Raw genomic sequence first — 20,166 nt, forward strand, 5'->3', positions numbered from 1 at the left:
TAACCCGTCCTTCCTCGGGGGAAGGCAGCATCGCTGCTTCCATAAATATGGACATGCTGGTCGCCTGGGGGAAACACCTGCCTGCCTTCACACTCCTGTCGCAGAGGACAGTGCGACTCTATCCCCAGACCGCCTCGCAGCAGGATTACTCGTATTACGGGGTCTGCTTCTGGCACACTCCTGTCGCAGAGGACAGTGCGACTCTATCCCCAGACCGCCTCGCAGCACGATTACTCGTAGTACGGGGTCTCGCTGCTTCTGGTCTGGCTGCTCCCCTTTGGCCTTGCTGGCATGGTAGTCCGAAAACTGGCGAGAGATAGGTCAGTAAGACTCCTGAAGGCTAAAAGAAACAGCGGAATATCCTGAACAGAGACGATGAGTGTTTTGATTCCAGTGGTTTCCAGAACACGCGTGACTAATTGGTCACAGTCGCTCCCTATCACTACATCGTTGGTAAAACCGGTCCCCGAGCTCTATAGGTAAGGATTTTCCATCATCTCTATTTAGTAACGTTGTTAGATAAATAACAACAGTCGAAGGTTCAACCTAGCGGCTATACTTTGAAAACAACTGTGCAACTAAATGAATTTTCTGAATTTCGGGCCAGCTTTGGTACATCCGGTGATGTGCACGGTACGGCCACAGCAATCAGAGAGGCCCAAAAACATTGTATTTTTGATGGATGAAGCCAAACAATCATTGCACATCCTCGGGCCAACTATTTACATGTGCTCACAATGCGCGTAATCAAAGAATGTACTGTGGCTCTCAAAGGTGAGAAACTATGGCTTCGTTTTTGTTCACATTATTTAGAGCCTGGCAAAACAATGCACCAGATAATAAACAGAACTGCATGAGCTGTCCGTGGATGGAACCCGGCTTGAAGGAATGAAGCATAATTCCCCTGATTGCACAAGTTTCCGGATATTGTGGGAAAAATGACGGGGTCAGCGGAGATCCACATTATTCTACCCCTACGGCTCTCCCTGACCAACCCCAAATCCCGCTGCTCTCACAAATCCACATACTCAATCCAGTCATTATAAACATGCCGTGCGGTATGCTGCTGCACTTATTGTCCACAAGTAGAGTCAAAACCATACAGACTACTCAGTGCAGACCCAGATGCGCTTAGCCACGTGAATTCTGCTCTCCAGTAACCGCAGCCATATATAGGCTTCTATCTTGCCACAGCAAGGCATCATCAAGCTTGTCTTTAGTGGCAGCAGAGCCATAGTCGGTAGGGGCTTAAACGGACCCAGCAAGCAAATACCGGTCAAATTCCCACCTTTGAGTCTCCACGACGGACTTTCCCAGACTTAAGGCATAGAGGCTATTCTCACTGGGTATCCTTTCAAGCAAGGATCCACTTGAACAGTGACTTAAAGCGATATCAACCCCTGCAAACCCTGCTGCAACAGCCTTTCGATCACTATAGGTGCATAACCGAAAGCAAGTGGAAAGCAATAGAGCGGTTGGTTCAAATACTGTGCTTGCATATTTAATTCTTGTTTCTAGAGCACAGAAAACATCAATGCCAGGCGAGTACAGTGTAAGAGCAAGAGTAGCTTGCTGGCCCACCTGCGCGCCAGATTGGTATCCAGGCTTTAGGAATGACTTCGAGATGCATGAAGGTGTCGGTGCCGAATAACACGCATATGTTGCTTGCAACACCGATGCAGGGCAAACAGAATTATCAGTCCTAAAAGGAGAAAGTTATCAGTGAGGAAAGGAGAGAGGGGAATTGTGTGAAAAGGGAAAAAAGGATGCGTCAGCAAGGGCCGTCTCGTGTTCAACAGCCGTGATGTATGCAGCGATTAATAAAGGACTCTGCTTATGGCACTCCACATCAGCCGATGTGGCGTGAGACACTTTGCAATGGTGGGTTTCATGGTTGTACGTGGGTTGGAACTGTGCCGGTGCCCCCATGCCTACACAAGGGGACTTATACCGTTCTCAAATGAAGCCGCTGTTTAAAAGCCTGACGAAAAGCGTGCCGTTTGGCGTAAATTGCGAGTGCGTTACCACTTTTATGAGGCCATTAGCCGTACGTTCAAACACCAACCTGGAAGGCTAAACGACTGTTAGTCAAACATCTAAGCGTTCAACAACCTGGTACGAAAGACTTTACAAGTATCTCGTGAAGCTCTCAGTGCTGCTCAATGAGTCGCGGAGACGCGAACCGTCAAACCTAGCTAAGTTTGTTAACGGTAATGCCTAACCTTCGTTCTCGGCCACAATCATTTAAGTGAGCGTTTCCGCCAAAACGACCATCGGAGGTGAAAAATACAATTAAATCACGTCGTATAAAAGGAGAAAGCTGCAGCGAAAATATGGAAATCACGATGCCTTCTGTTTGCGCCATCGGCATTCTGCGCTCGGCGGATACCGGATCATGATTGGCTGTTAGGTGCAGACTTTCGGCCAATCGGAACTCGCCCGAATGCTGGTCCGCAAGAGGGCGGACTGGTCAGTCGCCTGTGGATAGGCGCCCTAGCGACAACAACACTGAGCCGCGACGGGTAAAGCTGTAACGATATTGGAATTCCATTCTCTTCGTAACGGCACCGTTGATTTGTTTGTCGAGGATGGCAATTCGCCTGAAAACGTTCCATCTCAAGCCGAGGAACGTTATCCTCCCTACCTCTCCGGCAAGCTTGGGCAAAAGCATTGGCCCTGTGTTTCAGTCCGTTAATCCATTAGTACAATGGCTTTATAGTTGATATAAATTCTTCCAAGCATATTCTTGATCGCCAGATAGCGCCAACGTTTCTGACGATCGACAGTCTAAAGCGCCTCTGAGATCAGTGAACATGACTGATGCATAATACGTATACTTATTGTACATTTTGCGTCAGCCATAAATAGTTATACATAGTCGCTAAATGGCGCTTTAGATATCACTGATTTGTGTCGACTACACTCGGATGTCGTGCATGTAGAAGCCCGGTAAGTCACCGGTGATTAAATACTAATAAAAAAATGTTATACCTTAAGAAAGTATGGAGTGTAACTGGAACAGATGTCGGAAGGTTGTGGTAATAGTGATAATACAGAAACACGACCAAAGTGAAACGTTTGAATTTGTTACGATGTTCCAGAAGTTGCCTGAATGTAAATATACGGTGGATGCCGCTGCGAAATACAGCTTGAGACTCAATCGTTTGTCTCTCCCAATAATCGATGAGCTTACACAAAATGATGCCAGAGAGCACCTTGGGTGCTGCCAGGCTGATGCCACAAAGGTTTTTGCATGACAACCTTGCCCCCTTTTCTGGAGATTGAGGTGCCCTATTTCACTGGCATTCTTTTTTCATGCAAAATCTGCAGTTGTGTCACCGATGTATTCACCAGCGCCTAACCACTATTGAAAAGTTTTGGATTCAAAACATCAAAGCTGGGTGTGAGGAATGATATCTAGATTTTTGTAGTTGACCACGACCGTGTACATGAGTTGCCAATCCGGCTTTTTCGCAGATTCTTTCGCCGACACTTGTTTCCTTTTGGCCAGTTGATCGAATCAGCTGCGACTGTTGCGCGAGCGAAAGCATCCACCTCCATGGCCTTCGCAGTCTAGTAGCGTTTCCTGTCATTCTTCAAGCTCTTTATTATCCGGTGTTATGCGGATTTGCGTGCGACGTCACCGTGGGTAGTTGCTGGTATGGCTTTTCTGTCAGCAATAAAGCCTGATCTCGACGATCGTCATCAGAGACAGCAACATCAGTGTTGACACTGATGCTCCACTGCCCTACGAAAATAAAGTTCATCTAACCATATTCAAAGCCTTAGAGAGGAAAAAAGAAAACGAGTGGGTGATAAAGGGGTGCTAGTGCTGGCCTGTGTCAAGCATTATCAGGTGCCTAAACGTACAAGCTCTCAATCAACCTGGAGAGAAACTGACAGCACCAGCGCCACTGATATCGACTATTCGCCATTTCTTGCAATGTCTCCAGTCAAGCACAGGTGAGTCACGGGGATGCCATCCTGGAAGGTGTAGAGTATCAACAGCACGGAAACCTTTCGTAATTACTTCCACTTCCTTCTGCCAGGTCATAATTTGTCTACTTAGCGGCTTTCGCCATTCTGAAGGTGGCACGTAAAACAGCACTCATCTCGGTAGACGGTGTTCCCGCATGCCTAGCACACGACCAAGCCACTGTGTTTTCTGTTGCTGGATGCTTTCATCGTTCCAACTGCCTTCGCACAACCAAATGCCCGTTTTATGGTCACCTGGTTACTAATCTTTTGAAGCCATACAAAACCATCAACGCTTTTGGGGCGTCTGTGGTCAAAAACCTGAAGACGCTTTACATTAGCTGTTCTCAGAGGCCATGCCCTGAACAGCCTTTACTATAGCCTTGTACACGCGACCTTTAGAACCCAGTGATATGCCTTTAAAGCCACAAGTGACGCAGATTGGCAAACCTGATGATAGCCTTTGAGGTTCTTGCACCGACTTCGTCAGACTCCCATCAGACAATATTCAGTGTTTATTTGGTGTCAAATAAAATAAATAATAATGATGGTTCAGCTATAACACACTCTCAGCATCTGGCTTCCGCCTTAAGGTGGGAAAGGTTAAGATACTGTTGGTCTGCCCAAGCCTAGGCAGTATCAGCCGGGGTGCACAAACCAGGTTCGAAACGCGAGCCTTTCTGTAAGTTCGCACGTAAACCACAGCCATTTCGAGTCGGGTAGTCTGGACAAACAGTCCTGAAAGCTGACAGCATAGCTTTTTAAACTTGCTTTCCTTCAGTCTGCAAGCAATCTTGGAGATTGTGTCTGCGTTTCCGGTAGCTTTTTTAGCAGATCAGCTCGGCACTATTAAGCTACTGAGGCCTGTGGAAGTTGATGAATAGACTCTCTGCTTTGACACGCGTAATGTTGTCGGAAAGTGAAGTGATATCCGGGCCCGCACATGATCAGAGTCAAATTGCATACCCCAGAAAGAACGACATATTTTCCTGGAGCCCCCCCCCATAGGTAATGATCCAGTTGAGTCCATGACTGTCTTGCGATGGAGATATCCAAGTAACTCGATATGTTCTACAAATTCGTACTGACCAGAAACACGATGATCGGTTCACAAGGGGAGCAGTTGCTCCCCATTATTCCCATGCGTCTAAGGTCGCAGATCTCCGTTACAGTTCCCAACGGTTTGGGCAAGAACAGTTTGACGCGAGTAACAGTTGCTTGCTTAAATTCAGAGAAAGTGTTATTTACGCTCCTCTACGTAATATTGTGTGGTTATGTAACACATTGCTGTAGTTCCCTAGTGCATTTTCAAAATAATCAACTAAGTGGATTCAAATTATATTCTCAAACAGTGCACATACAAATTCGATAGACATTCGAAAGGAGTCACGGCCTTGATTTTATGTTTGATGAAGGTTGTCTATACTGTTCGCTTTGAAGCGATGAAGTGTACTGGTTCAGTAAATTTTGCAAGTTTTAAATCTTCGCCAGAGAATACGCTAAAGCGTCAATTGCAGTAATTTGAGTATTATACTACGTAACCATTAAGCCATGTCTCATCAATCACTGGAGGCATCGTCGAATTGTTCTAGTGAATGTAGGCCGGACTATTCGGTCTGTGTGCCCGTCTGTGCAGGGACACAGCTCACTGCTCTCATATCTCACTTGGTCACGCGGAATTGTGGAATAAGCCTCTCATCACTTATCTAAGAGGTCCATATTTATGGTGAATACAAATTGATTGTGCTTCTTGGTCGGATCTGGGCATATAGTAAATTCTCCACAGCTTAAGCTGGCCTTAGGTCCAGACTGTGCAGCCCATCAGTATAAGCGACTGCGAGATGAAAACCAATCCTGTCGCCGTTGAATTGCTTTCGAACTCACAAGCGTGACAGTGATTCAACGTGCCGTCTTCAGTATACCGGAGCGCTTAAATGTCATAACATGGGTACTTTTTCCGTGACGGAGGTATTAGAGGACGGCCATTCAAGCAGTTCGAAAGATGAGTGGCGAGTGACGTGTGGCAGCGGACTTGTTCTAAGGCTGCAGGAAGTTTGCATACTAACTGCTTCAGTTGGTAAGTGGCATCTCATGTTTACTGTTCATTGTGAGGATTATGCTTCTAGCGGCCTCGAGTGAAGAGATAATGTTTTGTACCGCAAACCGGTAAACTGCTTCAAAAATTATCCACTCAGCTCAGAGGTAATTCGCTTCTCACACAATACCTGAGATTTGGTCAACCTTCCCATAATAAACGGTTTTCACCAATTTTCAAAAACGACCCCTTTCAGGCGGGGGTGGGGGACGGGTACCGTGGAGTTCCTTTAGTTAGGTGCACCGCATTAACTTTCCACTCACCTCCATAATTTTCACTCGACATGTCTTTCTGGATCATCACATTTCTACTTCAGATCTCTCGAAGCCGTTCCTGAACATCAGGAGGGTTGGACTCACTCCCCTACCAACTGATTGGTCATGCACATACTACTTCTCAAGGCTCTTAATGAGCAAGCATCGGGACCCCACGATGATCCTTACGTTCAGGTAAACACTGTCCTAATTGTTTCCGATTTTGCGGTGATACAGGTTTTAGTGAAGGCGGGCTTCAGTGCAGACCTCGCCGAGACGCTGGATTTTACCTACCACACTGCGGAGCTTGCACGTTGCCAGTCCTGGCGCGACAATCATAGTGCGATCGTATTTACTAGTCCGAGAGCTGTGACCGCGTATACGAAGGCCGGACTGAAAGGTACGGAACTCCCTCTGGTGACTACATTGTTCTCCCTGTTTCAGGTCAACAGTCAGATTTATGTTTTGTAGTTGGTCCTTCGACAGACCTGCAAGGTACCGTTTCGCTTATAAACTGACTTCGTCCTCAAGCAAAGAAAGCTGGATTTTCACCTAAAGGTGCTCAAGCTGGAGATGCGGAGACCTTGTCAAAGGTCATTGTAGATAACTACGCAACTCGTAAGTCTTAACGACAATAACCTAAGCAGTTCTTATTCAGAGCTCACGAAGCCGGTCTTCTTCCCGGCAAGTCAAATACACCGCGCCGATCTCCCTCAGTATTTGGAGAAAAATGGTAGACAGTCGTCCATCACTACTATTCTGTTTCAGGCATCAAGGTTGACATTCTGATTGCTTATTCATCCCACGAAAATGTCGCATTGAAGGATAAGGTGCGGCTTAATCTTTGTGTAAGTACCTTCTGTTTGTTTCATGCCGACGAGCAGATCGGTTTCCATTTTCCCTTTTGTTGGATTGCTCATGTAATTCATTTACCATGTGGCCGTTTCGCATCTTGCGAGAAAAGACATTTGATCGTTTTAAGTTTGATGCCCAGTCTTCGTATTCTGTACAGGTGTTATTCACAGTAAAAGATTGATCTAGTTGGACGTAATCAAACTGGCGAAAGTTGAAGGTTGGTACAGTCGAAACGCGAAATAAACTTGAGATCCGGTGATACTGACCATGCCACAGTGTCTGGCTTATTCACCGATTCCGGGGTCTCGTTTTTTAGGTAGACCAGAACACCTGATCGGGAGGAAAGGGTCGCCATGCGTTGACTCTTCATTTCTGTCTTTTGAGTGCGACTTACGGGTTGACTTGCTCTCAAAACGTGCGCTGTGAGCATTGCAGCACGAATAAGTCACCATTCAGGTACTCGTCGTATAGTTCTATGTGAATTTTATTGCTCGTGGAGATCACGTCCGACTGGTTTCATTTTTGGATGATTTGGTGTGGAAGGCGACCACCGGAGATGATGTGGAGCGAAACATCGGTTGAACTTGACCTACAGTTACCTATACGGGGATCGTTTTACGGGCTTTTCTTTATTTTGACACGTGGTGTCGATGTTCGTCCGCGCAGCCTACTCTGAATGGATTGTAGGAAGTGTTCCTATGCTTGGACATGTACTTGGCATATCCAAACTGCGAAGTCTTGATTCAGCTGGATTATAAGGGCACTCTAAATCCATGTTTGTGAAACAGGGCTTCTCCGATCAGAGGAAGCTGGATCAATTCCTGGATCTTTGACATCTTTGTAGTTTAGCAGGCAATATCCGATCCAGCATGTTTGGGACGAATTGGTGTGTAATTGGGCACTCGGAATTGAATCAGCATTGCCAACGTATGAAATAAGATGGATCGGGTAAAGGCAGTTGGAGCGTGTACTACGTATTCCCAGTCACCGTTTACCAACGAAAGCACTGTTTTCCTCCCTTGAGGTTTGTGGGGAACAAGTAAGATAAAGCGAAATAAATGGTGCTTTGATCAAGCTGAGTGCTCCGGCATTCTGTTGTCCTGGTGCTTCTCCTTGAAAGCTTTTAACTCTACGGGTGATGAAATTTAGTATCCTGATGGCTGAACACATCTCACGGTAGACTTATCCAGTTCTGAATTCGCGCTCATTCAAGTCGATTAGTCACTAACGATGTGCCAATGAGATGCGCACTCCAGCTAGGAACGAAGTCTGCAGGAATGAAGATGCTGTGATGGCAGCATGTACGGTTAGCATCTACTTCAACTGGAGCGATGGTCAACACCTGTCTGCTCTGTGGTCGAGACCCACCCACACTACGAGCTTACACGCATAGCGTGACGATCGCCTTAGTCATGCCTATCTGGTTCATTATAACCACTCAACCGATTTGTCAGACCTAACCGATTAGTTCGTCTTTCTGCTTATGATTCGGTAATTCTGCGACGAAAACAGTCAACCGACTCATACAACAAGATATTAATCGACCTCTTTAGCTTTTGCTCTAAAGAAGCTCAGTGAGATGCATGGTGTTTCAATGTGGGAATGCGCTCATACGTGAACTCTGCCTCATCAGAGTGTGGTTGCCGTTGGATATGGGCTGACCAATACAGATTGATGACGCTGTCTTCACCAGGCGGACCAAGTAGGCTTGGCCCGCAAGTCACATTTCATTTCGAAACTGCTCGATATGGTACAGCAGAACATCACTCAAATCATGGATCGTATACCCAAGAGATGTGTTTCACCTGTGAATAATACGGGTCACTGCACTTGTCCACTGGTTAGCTCTCCTGAGCATTCGTCCCCAGTTAGCTCGCACTTTATGGGCATATTGCCTGTGGTAGATTGATTCGAACTCAGAATAGTATATTTCCCTTGAACTTGTGTTCGATTGCCGGACTGTTTAATTCCACACTGGTGCCAGAGAAACCAGGTGGTTCTGACATATGTCATGCACTGTGGACTAATATCACCTCCATTTTCACATGGCTCGCATACTCCGCTTTATTGATAATACCGTTATTACTACTATTATCATCGCTATTAATGTGCTTGTCTCGTGATTGAGTACTGTCCCCTGATTCCCTTTCAGGAAGGAAACCCTATCCCAGACTGTATCGTGTTTTTCAGTCCTTCGGGGGTTACGCTCACCGAGGGCATTCTGAAAACTGAACTTAAGCCTCATCGTCCCAAAGTAAAGGTGAATGACCGGGGTTTTTTTTCAAGAGTGTACGTGTATGGTACTCTCAACGTCGCTTTTTCATGTCCTGTTCAGTGTTCCTCTAAAACATGTTTTCCACTATGTGCACTTTCTGTTCAATTTGATCATCTTTGATGTTTGTCGTGGTCCGTGTTGTTTGACATCAGCTCGCTGATGAACAGGTAATGTCACTAGTTCTTGACAGAAAGGTCCGTTTGCTACGTTCAACTCTGCCGTCTCGTTCTGTTCGCCTAACTATTTGGTAATATTTGCATCATCTTGGTCTTACCAATTGCAGTACCAACCCTAGTTAAGTACCCACTTCGTTACGACCATCGCGGTCAAATCTGACGGCCTGTCTGAGCAAAAGCTCTTCGTGGTGAAAATATCCAATGTTTTGTAACGTTTGACTCAACAACCGAGCTCTCCTCAATGAAACAAGAGTGATGAAGCCAGCTGGCACCACATCGACATAATTGAACCCTAAATTTAACAGTATACACATTCTTCCACATTTTTAATGATCATCGGAGAGAATTTCGCCCAATTTTTACCGAGAAAACCACAGATAAGGCAGAGAAAAGTAGAACATACCGGGGGTAGTCCCCCATAGTGACATTACTTGATTAGGTTGATTTCTACAACTTGTTTACGTTAGTGGATCGCAAACAGACATCGTGTACGTTTAGAACAATCTGTGCTGAGGTACTGAATATACTTACTGTAAAGAAAACGTTGTGACCTCATTGAATCTGTTACCGTAGATTGGATGTGAACTAAGTCAGATATGGGCAGCAGCATGCGTGCTAGCAGTGTCTGCAACAAGTAGCAAATTTATATTGATAACCTTTGGAGTCGCATTTGAGCCGTCACAGCATGCTACATCCCAGAACGTATGGCCAAACAGTTGCTGAATTCCTAGCATGCGTGTAGCCATTATCGTCGGTTGTTGTGTTTTTGTGCAAAAATGATCAGCAACCGGCTGTGACTTGCCTGGAGGCATAAGAGGGGACAGATATCATGTGCTGTGGAAAGTAAACGATCTTCGTTACTTTATTTGCTTGGTTACGTATGAACACTTCAGTGGAACCTCCCATCGTGCACCTGAAACCTATATCACGGGAGGCAGATGCTACCATAGACTACTCTACCGACCACCGGTATCAGGATAGCACGACCAACGCCTGCAACTATGTCGAGTGTAGATCTATGGCTCCTCCTAGCTGTCTGGATCCGAATGGTTCATGAATACAACTTATCAAGGATGCAACGATGTGATGCGACGACTGAGGCCCGGCTAGTACTGTATTGTGGAGGCAACTTAAGGACATTATTGGCACCGTGTGAACTTCAAGAAAGCCCCACTACTAGCTACATTCTTTTGTAATTGTCAGCCGTTAAAACCGGCGGTCTAATTTGATCGCAGTCATGGGCGGCTTGCATACTGGGGCAGCATACAGTAGCATACAGCAGCAGGAGGTTCTGCTGCTGTTGATGATAACGTTGGAATCGTGAACTTCGAGTGGGTGTTTGGTTATCCTTATTCCTCTCTGCGGTCAGCTGGGCTACCAGGCTTGACCCAGGGAGGTGTTATGCGGAGTGATAGCGGCGGACAGAGAGCATTTCAGCCTAATGAAGGCAGATGAGGTGGAGGAAAGAAGCGCGTATGCCCCGCAGTTGGGAATCGAGGTATCTACGTCATATAGCTTGAAAAATACAATCAGGACGGTAGTTAGACTCAATTTATTAAATCAACGCGAATCAGCCCGTTGTGGAGTGTTCAACGTCGGGGAAACTCGTGAGATGCATGGTACTGACTATTAGTAAGGAATAAAGAAAATTTGTAAGAAGAACAAAACTGCTCTATGGTGCTTTTTGTCTTCTCATACCTACCTTTGGAGGTGAAATGGACAACAAGAGGTTGAACAGAGTCTATGAATTTTGTTAATAGAAAATGGAAACAGTATGTTACCATCACGCAGTTTATCGCTATAGATATATGGCGTATATCGGAACACATCGTGGTAGATGATAGGTGCCTTCCATCCGTGCGGACACTGAATTGAGTAATTCGGTTTGACTGCCTTTGTTGTGATATTTCTGGGGTTGTATCGTTGCCATCCATCCTTACTTCAGTCTAGTGCGGTTAGTTATTTACGATGGCACATCTGATAAGTGCGCCATCCGACCTAAGTACAATGTTTCCCTTCTGAAGATGTGCGCTCCGAAAACCAGGAAATTCATACTCTTCGAAATTGTTTTGTCTTTAGGCCATTCTTTTATAGCAGTGTTCCTGGCCTTTACGATTAATCATGCAGTAGTTTTACTGGGAATAAAACCGAATAATACCTCTTTGGAATGAGAACAGGTGGAGCTTCTCCCTTGTCAGTTTCAAGAGAGTAGTGTAACAGAAAACAGCATAGCATTAATCATCTTTTTGGGAGTGCATTTGACTCTTAGTAAACAACAAAATACTCTGGAAAAGATAAAAGGGAAATGTGGATCGTTTCCTACTTCTTTGGTGATTATGTTTCCCAGCTAAACCGTTGTTGTGTGGGTCGTTTTTTCCAGTTTTTTTGTTCATAATCAAATAAAGCAGTCATATTCTTTTGTGTCCCTTTGGACATAAAAGCGTCTAACATATAGTTATTTTGATAGTTTAATTTTCCTGGAGAGGTGGTAACTGTTTTCGACAGTGGCAGTGTGGAGGTCGTGTCCTAAAGCGCCTCTTTCCTTTGGTTGGGGCGAGGTGGCCCAAGTGGTCAGAGCGCGAATTTACCGACCGGAAGGTCCGTGGTTCGAATCCGACCTCCGCCACTCAACTTCCCCTATCTAGACTTGGGCAACCTGGCAGTATCCCAGCCCTCATGCTTCCTTCGGGTGGCATGGCAGCTAGGCACCGGAAAGGCGCTACAGCTGAACGCTTTTCTTCTTTTGGTTCGGTGGCAGTCGTAGACATCTGAATTGCAGGTTTTCAGAGGCATAAGTACGACTTTTCATTCCCTCAGTCGATTGCAACCTACATTTTGTTGTATAAATAAATTTGGGACAGAACCGTTACACTCTCCTTGGAAGTGGTCTCGTCCGGGACATCCGCAAAGTTCAATTTTTTTGTCGTTTCATATCCTCTGTTTTTACTTCAGTATATACTCTGAAATTGAGATGGTACATTTTTTGTACCTAAGATAGAGATGAGGTAGGTGTTTTGTTATGGACCTTCAGTGACTTAACTTTTCTACTGGAATCTTTAGCGTAACGTATTTACTACAGAAGTGCCCCGGGGACTTATTTCCAGCTGATTATGGGTTTCAACGACATGTGGATGAGCTGTGCTCATTCCGCTATCGTTTACATGAATTGACTATTTCACTTCTCACTTTTCCCATGCACTTTTTCAACTTATTTTTTATTGCTAGTGTATCAATGGTGTTTGATGCTCTGTTTACACCCTCCCTCTCCGCTTCCACAACCAGTTGGTCGCTATGGGACGAGCTACGGCCTCTAAGCTACAAGAGTATGACATGAGTGTGGCGGGCGTGGCTGCTTCACCTCGACCGGAAAGTCTTCTCCAGGTCATCCAGCGACTGGCTGGTCAGACGTAATCAGATCTGTTACCAAACCATCCAACTCATCTCCACATATTGTGATCTAACTGAATTACTATGAACTATTTTGCCTTTGGGACTAGCTTTCCTGTTTGTTTTTGTGTAGATATATTCCCTCGTATTTTGAATTATATTTTCTTCCCATTACTTGTGTTGCGGTGTTGGGAATTCTGTCGGCCGGGCTGTGCGAATTTCCAAGCCAAGATAATCGTCAAGATGAGTCCTAAAATGTAGGAGAGCGCTCGGGTTCAGACGATAGGTAGGTTACTGAAAGCCAAAATATACCGGAGAAAATTTGTTCGCGACGTTCATTGTTCGTCCGTAGTATACACACACGATTTTGTCTGCAGATGGCAGATGACTGTTAGTCAGTCAGGCTATTAATGATGGTAGCTCCTTTATGGGGAAAGGTTGTAACTTCAGGTACTACGCAGTCTACCTATTTCCGAAGGGTAGATAACCTGGGCTCCAGGAGATACCACAAAAGTTTTACGGTACTAAGTCTTCTCTCTTTCTGGTCTATAAAATTTCGATGCTGTAGTTCGAAAACGGTGAGTTGCTCATACTAAAACACGCGGCAATAGGGGAATATGAAAATAATATCCCGCGATAGCCCACCACGCGGAAAAGAAGTCTTGCAGCCTTTTTTGGGTGGTTTTACTCTCCACGTTTCTGCCTGTTGAGTACGGCACCCCATCAAGTAGGAATTGAATATGAGAGCCGAAGACACCACTTGAGTGGATTTTTGTCAAGGGATTGTTAGGTTGGCTCAGTTTATCATGACCGAATACCCGCAATGGAAAACGCGTAAATTATTCGTCATATTTGCGCACGACTCAGTTCACATCAACAGTAAGGCAGTCAGACTGACTTTTACCAGAACCTTCCCAAGTTTATCCGAATTACACGGTATCATGACCCGGGCTAGCGGTTTGAAGATCAAAAATGGAAGAACTGGTTTGGTGTGACACTGATGATGACTTCGTGCTGATCATACGTTTAAATCACCTACAGATCCCCAGCACATGGCGTCTTTCAAACCGCAAATAAGTGGATAATCAGCCGGATCCTGTAGTCGGCTACTTTCAGTTATCCTGTGCCGAAGATTGTCGGTTCTTTCCGCTCACTTGTACGAACTGACAGTCCTCGCGGATAGCTTACCTACATATGGAGAACACTATCCATAGGCGTAAAACACTACTCATAAGGTTGCTGTAGAGTGTTCGACAGCCCACGACCTATTTCGCCCTTCCTGGGGCTCATCAGGCAGATGCAGTCCCCGAGCTTCCGTCAACTTTATCTTCTACTTGAACCCAAATTGGACTGATTTCGACAAATCAGTTTGGTTTTGACGGTAGATTCACCTGGGACGCAGCCTAATCTCTTGTTCACGATAGTTTTAAGCAACTGAAAGTGCAGCATCAGGCCGTCTCATGTTTTAGTTGGCACGCTATTCGAGATATCACGATACATGTATAGACGTATACACTACTCATGCGTTTGCTGGAAATTCTTCGACAGCTCTTCTTGGGGCTCATCAGGTAGGCACAGTCCCCAAGCTTCCGCCAACCTTATTTTATACTTGCGTTCTACTTATTAGTCTATTTATGAACATCAGTAACGAAAGATTCAGTGAGTGTATTTGTCGAGTACCACCCATAGTTTCAGTGCTGAAATTTGAAACTGCCGATTTCGTGAATCTTAGAAGTGAACCACAAGGTCGGCTAAGAATGGCAAGAAATACAAACCCAGTCTTCGAACCGGCTCATTCGAGAGGAATACCGAGGCCCAGCCTACGTTGGATCTTTAAGCATTATCTGGCCCTGAGTGGAGCGCGAATTCGTGAAACTGCGATTATCCCACAGCTTCATAAATTTCCAACAGAGGCCGTGGATAATAAGCCCAACTGACTGAAGCATACAGTGCGTGTATCTTATGAGTATCCGAACCTAGCCGAAATACTGCACTGAAGAGATTGTCAGGAAGTAAGATGTATCTAAAATGGACACAGAGGCTGTTTTTTTTTCGCTGCAATGGATACAACAGATGTTGAACAAGTGAGCCGGATCCTGTAGTCGGCTACTTTCAGTTATCCTGTGCCGAAGATTGTCGGTTCTTTCCGCTCACTTGTACGAACTGACAGTCCTCGCGGATAGCTTACCTACATATGGAGAACACTATCCATAGGCGTAAAACACTACTCATAAGGTTGCTGTAGAGTGTTCGACAGCCCACGACCTATTTCGCCCTTCCTGGGGCTCATCAGGCAGATGCAGTCCCCGAGCTTCCGTCAACTTTATCTTCTACTTGAACCCAAATTGGACTGATTTCGACAAATCAGTTTGGTTTTGACGGTAGATTCACCTGGGACGCAGCCTAATCTCTTGTTCACGATAGTTTTAAGCAACTGAAAGTGCAGCATCAGGCCGTCTCATGTTTTAGTTGGCACGCTATTCGAGATATCACGATACATGTATAGACGTATACACTACTCATGCGTTTGCTGGAAATTCTTCGACAGCTCTTCTTGGGGCTCATCAGGTAGGCACAGTCCCCAAGCTTCCGCCAACCTTATTTTATACTTGCGTTCTACTTATTAGTCTATTTATGAACATCAGTAACGAAAGATTCAGTGAGTGTATTTGTCGAGTACCACCCATAGTTTCAGTGCTGAAATTTGAAACTGCCGATTTCGTGAATCTTAGAAGTGAACCACAAGGTCGGCTAAGAATGGCAAGAAATACAAACCCAGTCTTCGAACCGGCTCATTCGAGAGGAATACCGAGGCCCAGCCTACGTTGGATCTTTAAGCATTATCTGGCCCTGAGTGGAGCGCGAATTCGTGAAACTGCGATTATCCCACAGCTTCATAAATTTCCAACAGAGGCCGTGGATAATAAGCCCAACTGACTGAAGCATACAGTGCGTGTATCTTATGAGTATCCGAACCTAGCCGAAATACTGCACTGAAGAGATTGTCAGGAAGTAAGATGTATCTAAAATGGACACAGAGGCTGTTTTTTTTCGCTGCAATGGATACAACAGATGTTGAACAAGTGACCCGACCTCCCGCAGTCGAACGGACGACAAACACTGAAAATACTTGGCAATGAGCTGCAAATCACGCGGCTCCCACTCCGATCAAGTATGCAACAAAATCACACCGATACCGATTTACTTAGGGATTACGAAGAAAGTTTTTTTGCCTTGGCTGTTGACCAGGTGGCAGTTGGTGTATTTGCGGAGCTTGGCTTTTGGCCCGTAAATGTTTCGTAACCATAGGAGAAGACATCATCGGCTGTGCGCAATCAACAGATAACTTTGCGTGCAAGAATGCGTTTTCGTAGACATTCATGGAGGAAACAAAGCTGCCGTCTTGTGGAGTCTTGTCTACAAGCGAAGCTTGTCCCAGGCATCAACTATTTCGAGCGTCCAACACCCGAAGTTGTTGGTAATGTGTCGAAATACAAGTAGCTTGAATGTGTTAGTTTTCGGTCAGCTGGCAGGCGATCTGATCGCAGGGCTTGACGGTTCGCTTGCAAAGATTTGGCTGGCGCGGCTGGTGCTTGCTGTCGGGAAGAAATCGTTCAGCTGTTGCACCCTTTCGATGCCTAACTGCCATGCCACCAGAAGGAAGCACGAGGGCTGGGATACTGCCAGATGGCCCAAGCCTAGACAGGGAAGTCGAGAGGCAGAGGTCGAGTTCGACCCACGGACCTTGCGGTCGCTAAATTCGCGCTCTGACCAGTAAGCCATCTTGCTGCCGGAGACGACTCATGAAGAGTATTTTGAAATCAGCAGACGTGAATGAAGAGTATTGACCAGGATTATTATTCAAACTTTATTAACTGACATCACATTCCATGTGAGCCATCAAGGAATCAGCTGATCGATCACCGCTTGTAGGTATCATATTATGCAGGCTCACCGGTACTCGTGAGTTGGGTTCGGTCCGAATCGCGGAAGAAAACAACCACAGTCCCCTAGAAAACTCAGAACACTTTGCTAAACATACAGAAAGTCACCAACCATCTTCTTTTTGGATCCGAAAAACGGCATTCAGCTAACGCTGTTTTGTGGCAGTCTCCGCCTTTTTAAAGCTGAGAGTTGAACTCAGCGCTTTTTCAACCCTCATACTGCGAAGTGGTCAATACGGAGTAGTCTACGGAGTCTCATGAAAGTAGTGTTTGTCAAAGTTGACCGCTACCTCTTTCTGTTCGAACCTCTGTATCGTATATATTCCTTCGGGGGAAGACCTTGATGATCCTAATTTAACTACTGTTTTCAGAATGCGTTTTTAAACCTCCATAGTGCATCGTATCGGTGAAAGAATGAAAGGATACCCAATCTGGGTATTAAACTAAAATCAGTTGATACAGTTGCGTACTTAAGCAGTTGTTTCCTCCTGGGGGGCAGTGTTACGAACACTATGAGTACAAGGACCCCCAAAACCTACTCCGATTCCACCCAATAGTTTGTTTTCAGGGCATACTGTCAATGATGCTGAACTGTCCGGTACTATTTTATGGTTGCGAAACATGGCCTCTGTATGTTACAGGCAACAGCAGTCTGCTTGGCTTTGTCAACGAAGCATTGAATGAACATCATGAGATCATCGGATAAGCGATAATGAACTGTAACAACTGATTAACGCCAAGACGGGTGCTAGTCCAATTATGGGTGCGATGCGGCCAAACCGGATACCATGGCCCGATTATGTTTTTCTTGTGCCACATAATCCATTATCTGGTCACATAGTGATGTCGAGAACTGTTCTAACCAGAAGTAGACACAGTATGAAAAAAGTATGAAAATTTCATGAAGGAAACTGCTCACAAGTTTGCTGAACACCGTTCGACAGAGTTTTCAGCAAACATGTGAGTAGTTTCCTTTATGAAAATATACTATAATATCTCGAATATTGTGCCAACTGAAACATTAGGCGGCCTGTGTGCAGCATATTCAGTTGTAGAATCTCATAAACGAGAGATTCATTTGAGTCTCTCGTGAAAACCAAATTGATTTGCAAATGAGGGTATTTCTCGAGGAAGTATGAAAATCTTACCCGTCTTCTGTCAATTCATTTCGTCCATCAGGCTGGCGAATGAAGCCTAACTTGACAAAATCCTGCAACCAGTGGTTCTGTTCTATCCACACCATATGATTGGTCTTCAATCCGTTGTTTCCTTTATCGATTTTCATGTTACATTTTGGAGCTCAATCAGTTCTCATCATCATCCTATGCTGTCGGCGTCGAAGGCTGTTGTGACAATCGGAACTAGGGTACGACTTTGCGCTGAACTGAATTTCAGATTACCTGAAAAGTATCATTTTATTCCCGGTTACATTATTTCGGTGGACTAATTCTGTTCAAGCCGCGCTGACTTTACAGTGTTTTCTAATAGTTTTGAACATTTTCGTAGTCAACTTGATGATGGACACAGTGTCACAAGAAGCATTCGTTCAGCGCTGGAATGTTTTTTCTGGTCGACAGAACAACAGAATATTCTCTATGAGGCGACCACTTTCCAACGCATACTGCACTGAACGTGCTCCCCCATCCATAAATCTGAATTCTGTCCGGTAACCAGATGTTGCCACATATTTGTTGCGCTGTACGGCGACTACACCCAGTGGTACATCAACATCAACATCAAACAAGAAACAAATGCGTTCTCTCGTTCACCATATCGATCTCCCATGTGGAACTAACAAGCTGCCCACAAATATGCAATCATGTGGAAGATATATTTTCTCCCGGGCTGTCTGAACGGTCTATCCCTGAAGTTTGAGGAATTGCCGAACGTAATTTCAGAAAATTTAAAGGCGTGTCTTCTCAGTTGTACAGACGGCTCTCTTGGCTAGTGACTGCCACGTACGTTGTATTAACATTTGTCATTCAAGGTGGAATAATATCACCTAGATATTTCTCGAAAACAGTCCAATTTGGATTCAAGTACAACATAAAGCTGACGGAAACTCGCGCCTATCTGATGAGCTCCAGGAAGGGCGAAACCGGTCGTGGGCTTTCGAAGACTTTTCAGCAAACTTGTGAGTAGTTTCTTTTATGAAAATGTACTGCGATATCTCGAATATCGTGCTAGCTGAAACATGAGGTGGCCTGTGTGCACTACATTCAGTTGCAGAATACCACAAACGAGAGATTCAGTTGAGTCTCTACCGGAAACCAAATTGATTTGCAAATGAGTGTATTTCTCGAAAACAGTCCAATTTGGATTCAAGTACAACATAAAGCTGACGGAAACTCGCGCCTATCTGATGAGCTCCAGGAAGGGCGAAACCGGTCGTGGGCTTTCGAAGACTTTTCAGCAAACTTGTGAGTAGTTTCCTTTATGAAAATCACCTAACGCCTTAGTTCAAAATATGCTTTATTCATGGAAACATCACAAACGACAGATTTTGTCGGGTTCCGGGTGAGTCTCGCGAAACCAAACTAGTTTGAAGATGAGTGTATCTCGTTCATTTCGTGCAATTTGGTTTCAGGCAGAACATAAGTTTGACGGAAACTCGGGGACTGCGCCTACCTGATGAGCCCCGAGAAGGGCGAAACCGGTCGTGGGCTGTCGAGGAGTTTTCAGCAACCGTATGAGTAGTGCATTACGAATATACATACATCGCGATATCTCGAATATCGTAGCAACTGAAACCTGAGGCGGCCTGGTGCAGCCCATCCAGTTGCCTGGAACGAGAGGTTCAGCTGGGTTCTAGGTGAGCCTTTCACAAAACCAAATCAGTTTGCAAATGAGTGCATTCCACTAATGCTTCATTCATATTTAGTTCTTTCGAAACCGAAGTGGATTGTAGTCGACCTATGATTATTCGCAGACTCAGTCATGACTAATTTCTGATTCGTTTTACGAATGCAGGAGTGTCACTCGTTGCAAATAATAAGTAATATTCAAGTGTCGTACATGATGAAGCCGACTAGAGTTATCTTACTGAGATAAAATGCTTTCCCTGAAGTCTAACCTGGCGACGATCATTAAAGCGATGAATCACTTATACCAGTTCCGAACCTCGGAGCCAAAAGCTTTCAAACGCGCTAATTAGTAATTGGAAAGCCATACCGGTGTCCACGACTCCGCCGACAAATTGTTCTTG

The 20,166-nt window shown here is 45.2% G+C and overlaps 1 protein-coding gene across 1 annotated transcript; it reads left to right on the plus strand.

The window, feature by feature from the left end:
• Window positions 1-6,444: 6,444 nt before the first annotated feature.
• Window positions 6,445-13,181, plus strand: T265_12574 (hypothetical protein; the record flags this gene model as incomplete). The annotated part of the gene is made up of 8 exons (XM_009164398.1): window positions 6,445-6,519; window positions 6,562-6,724; window positions 6,769-6,819; window positions 6,856-6,942; window positions 6,983-7,057; window positions 7,093-7,172; window positions 9,332-9,439; window positions 12,913-13,181. The coding sequence occupies 8 exons, from the start codon at window positions 6,451-6,453 to the stop codon at window positions 13,039-13,041; spliced, it is 762 nt and encodes a 253-aa protein (XP_009162662.1).
• Window positions 13,182-20,166: the final 6,985 nt, after the last annotated feature.

The sequence above is a fragment of the Opisthorchis viverrini genome (assembly GCF_000715545.1).
Source record: "Opisthorchis viverrini unplaced genomic scaffold opera_v5_5, whole genome shotgun sequence".
In the NCBI taxonomy this organism is placed as follows: Eukaryota; Metazoa; Platyhelminthes; class Trematoda; order Opisthorchiida; family Opisthorchiidae; genus Opisthorchis; species Opisthorchis viverrini.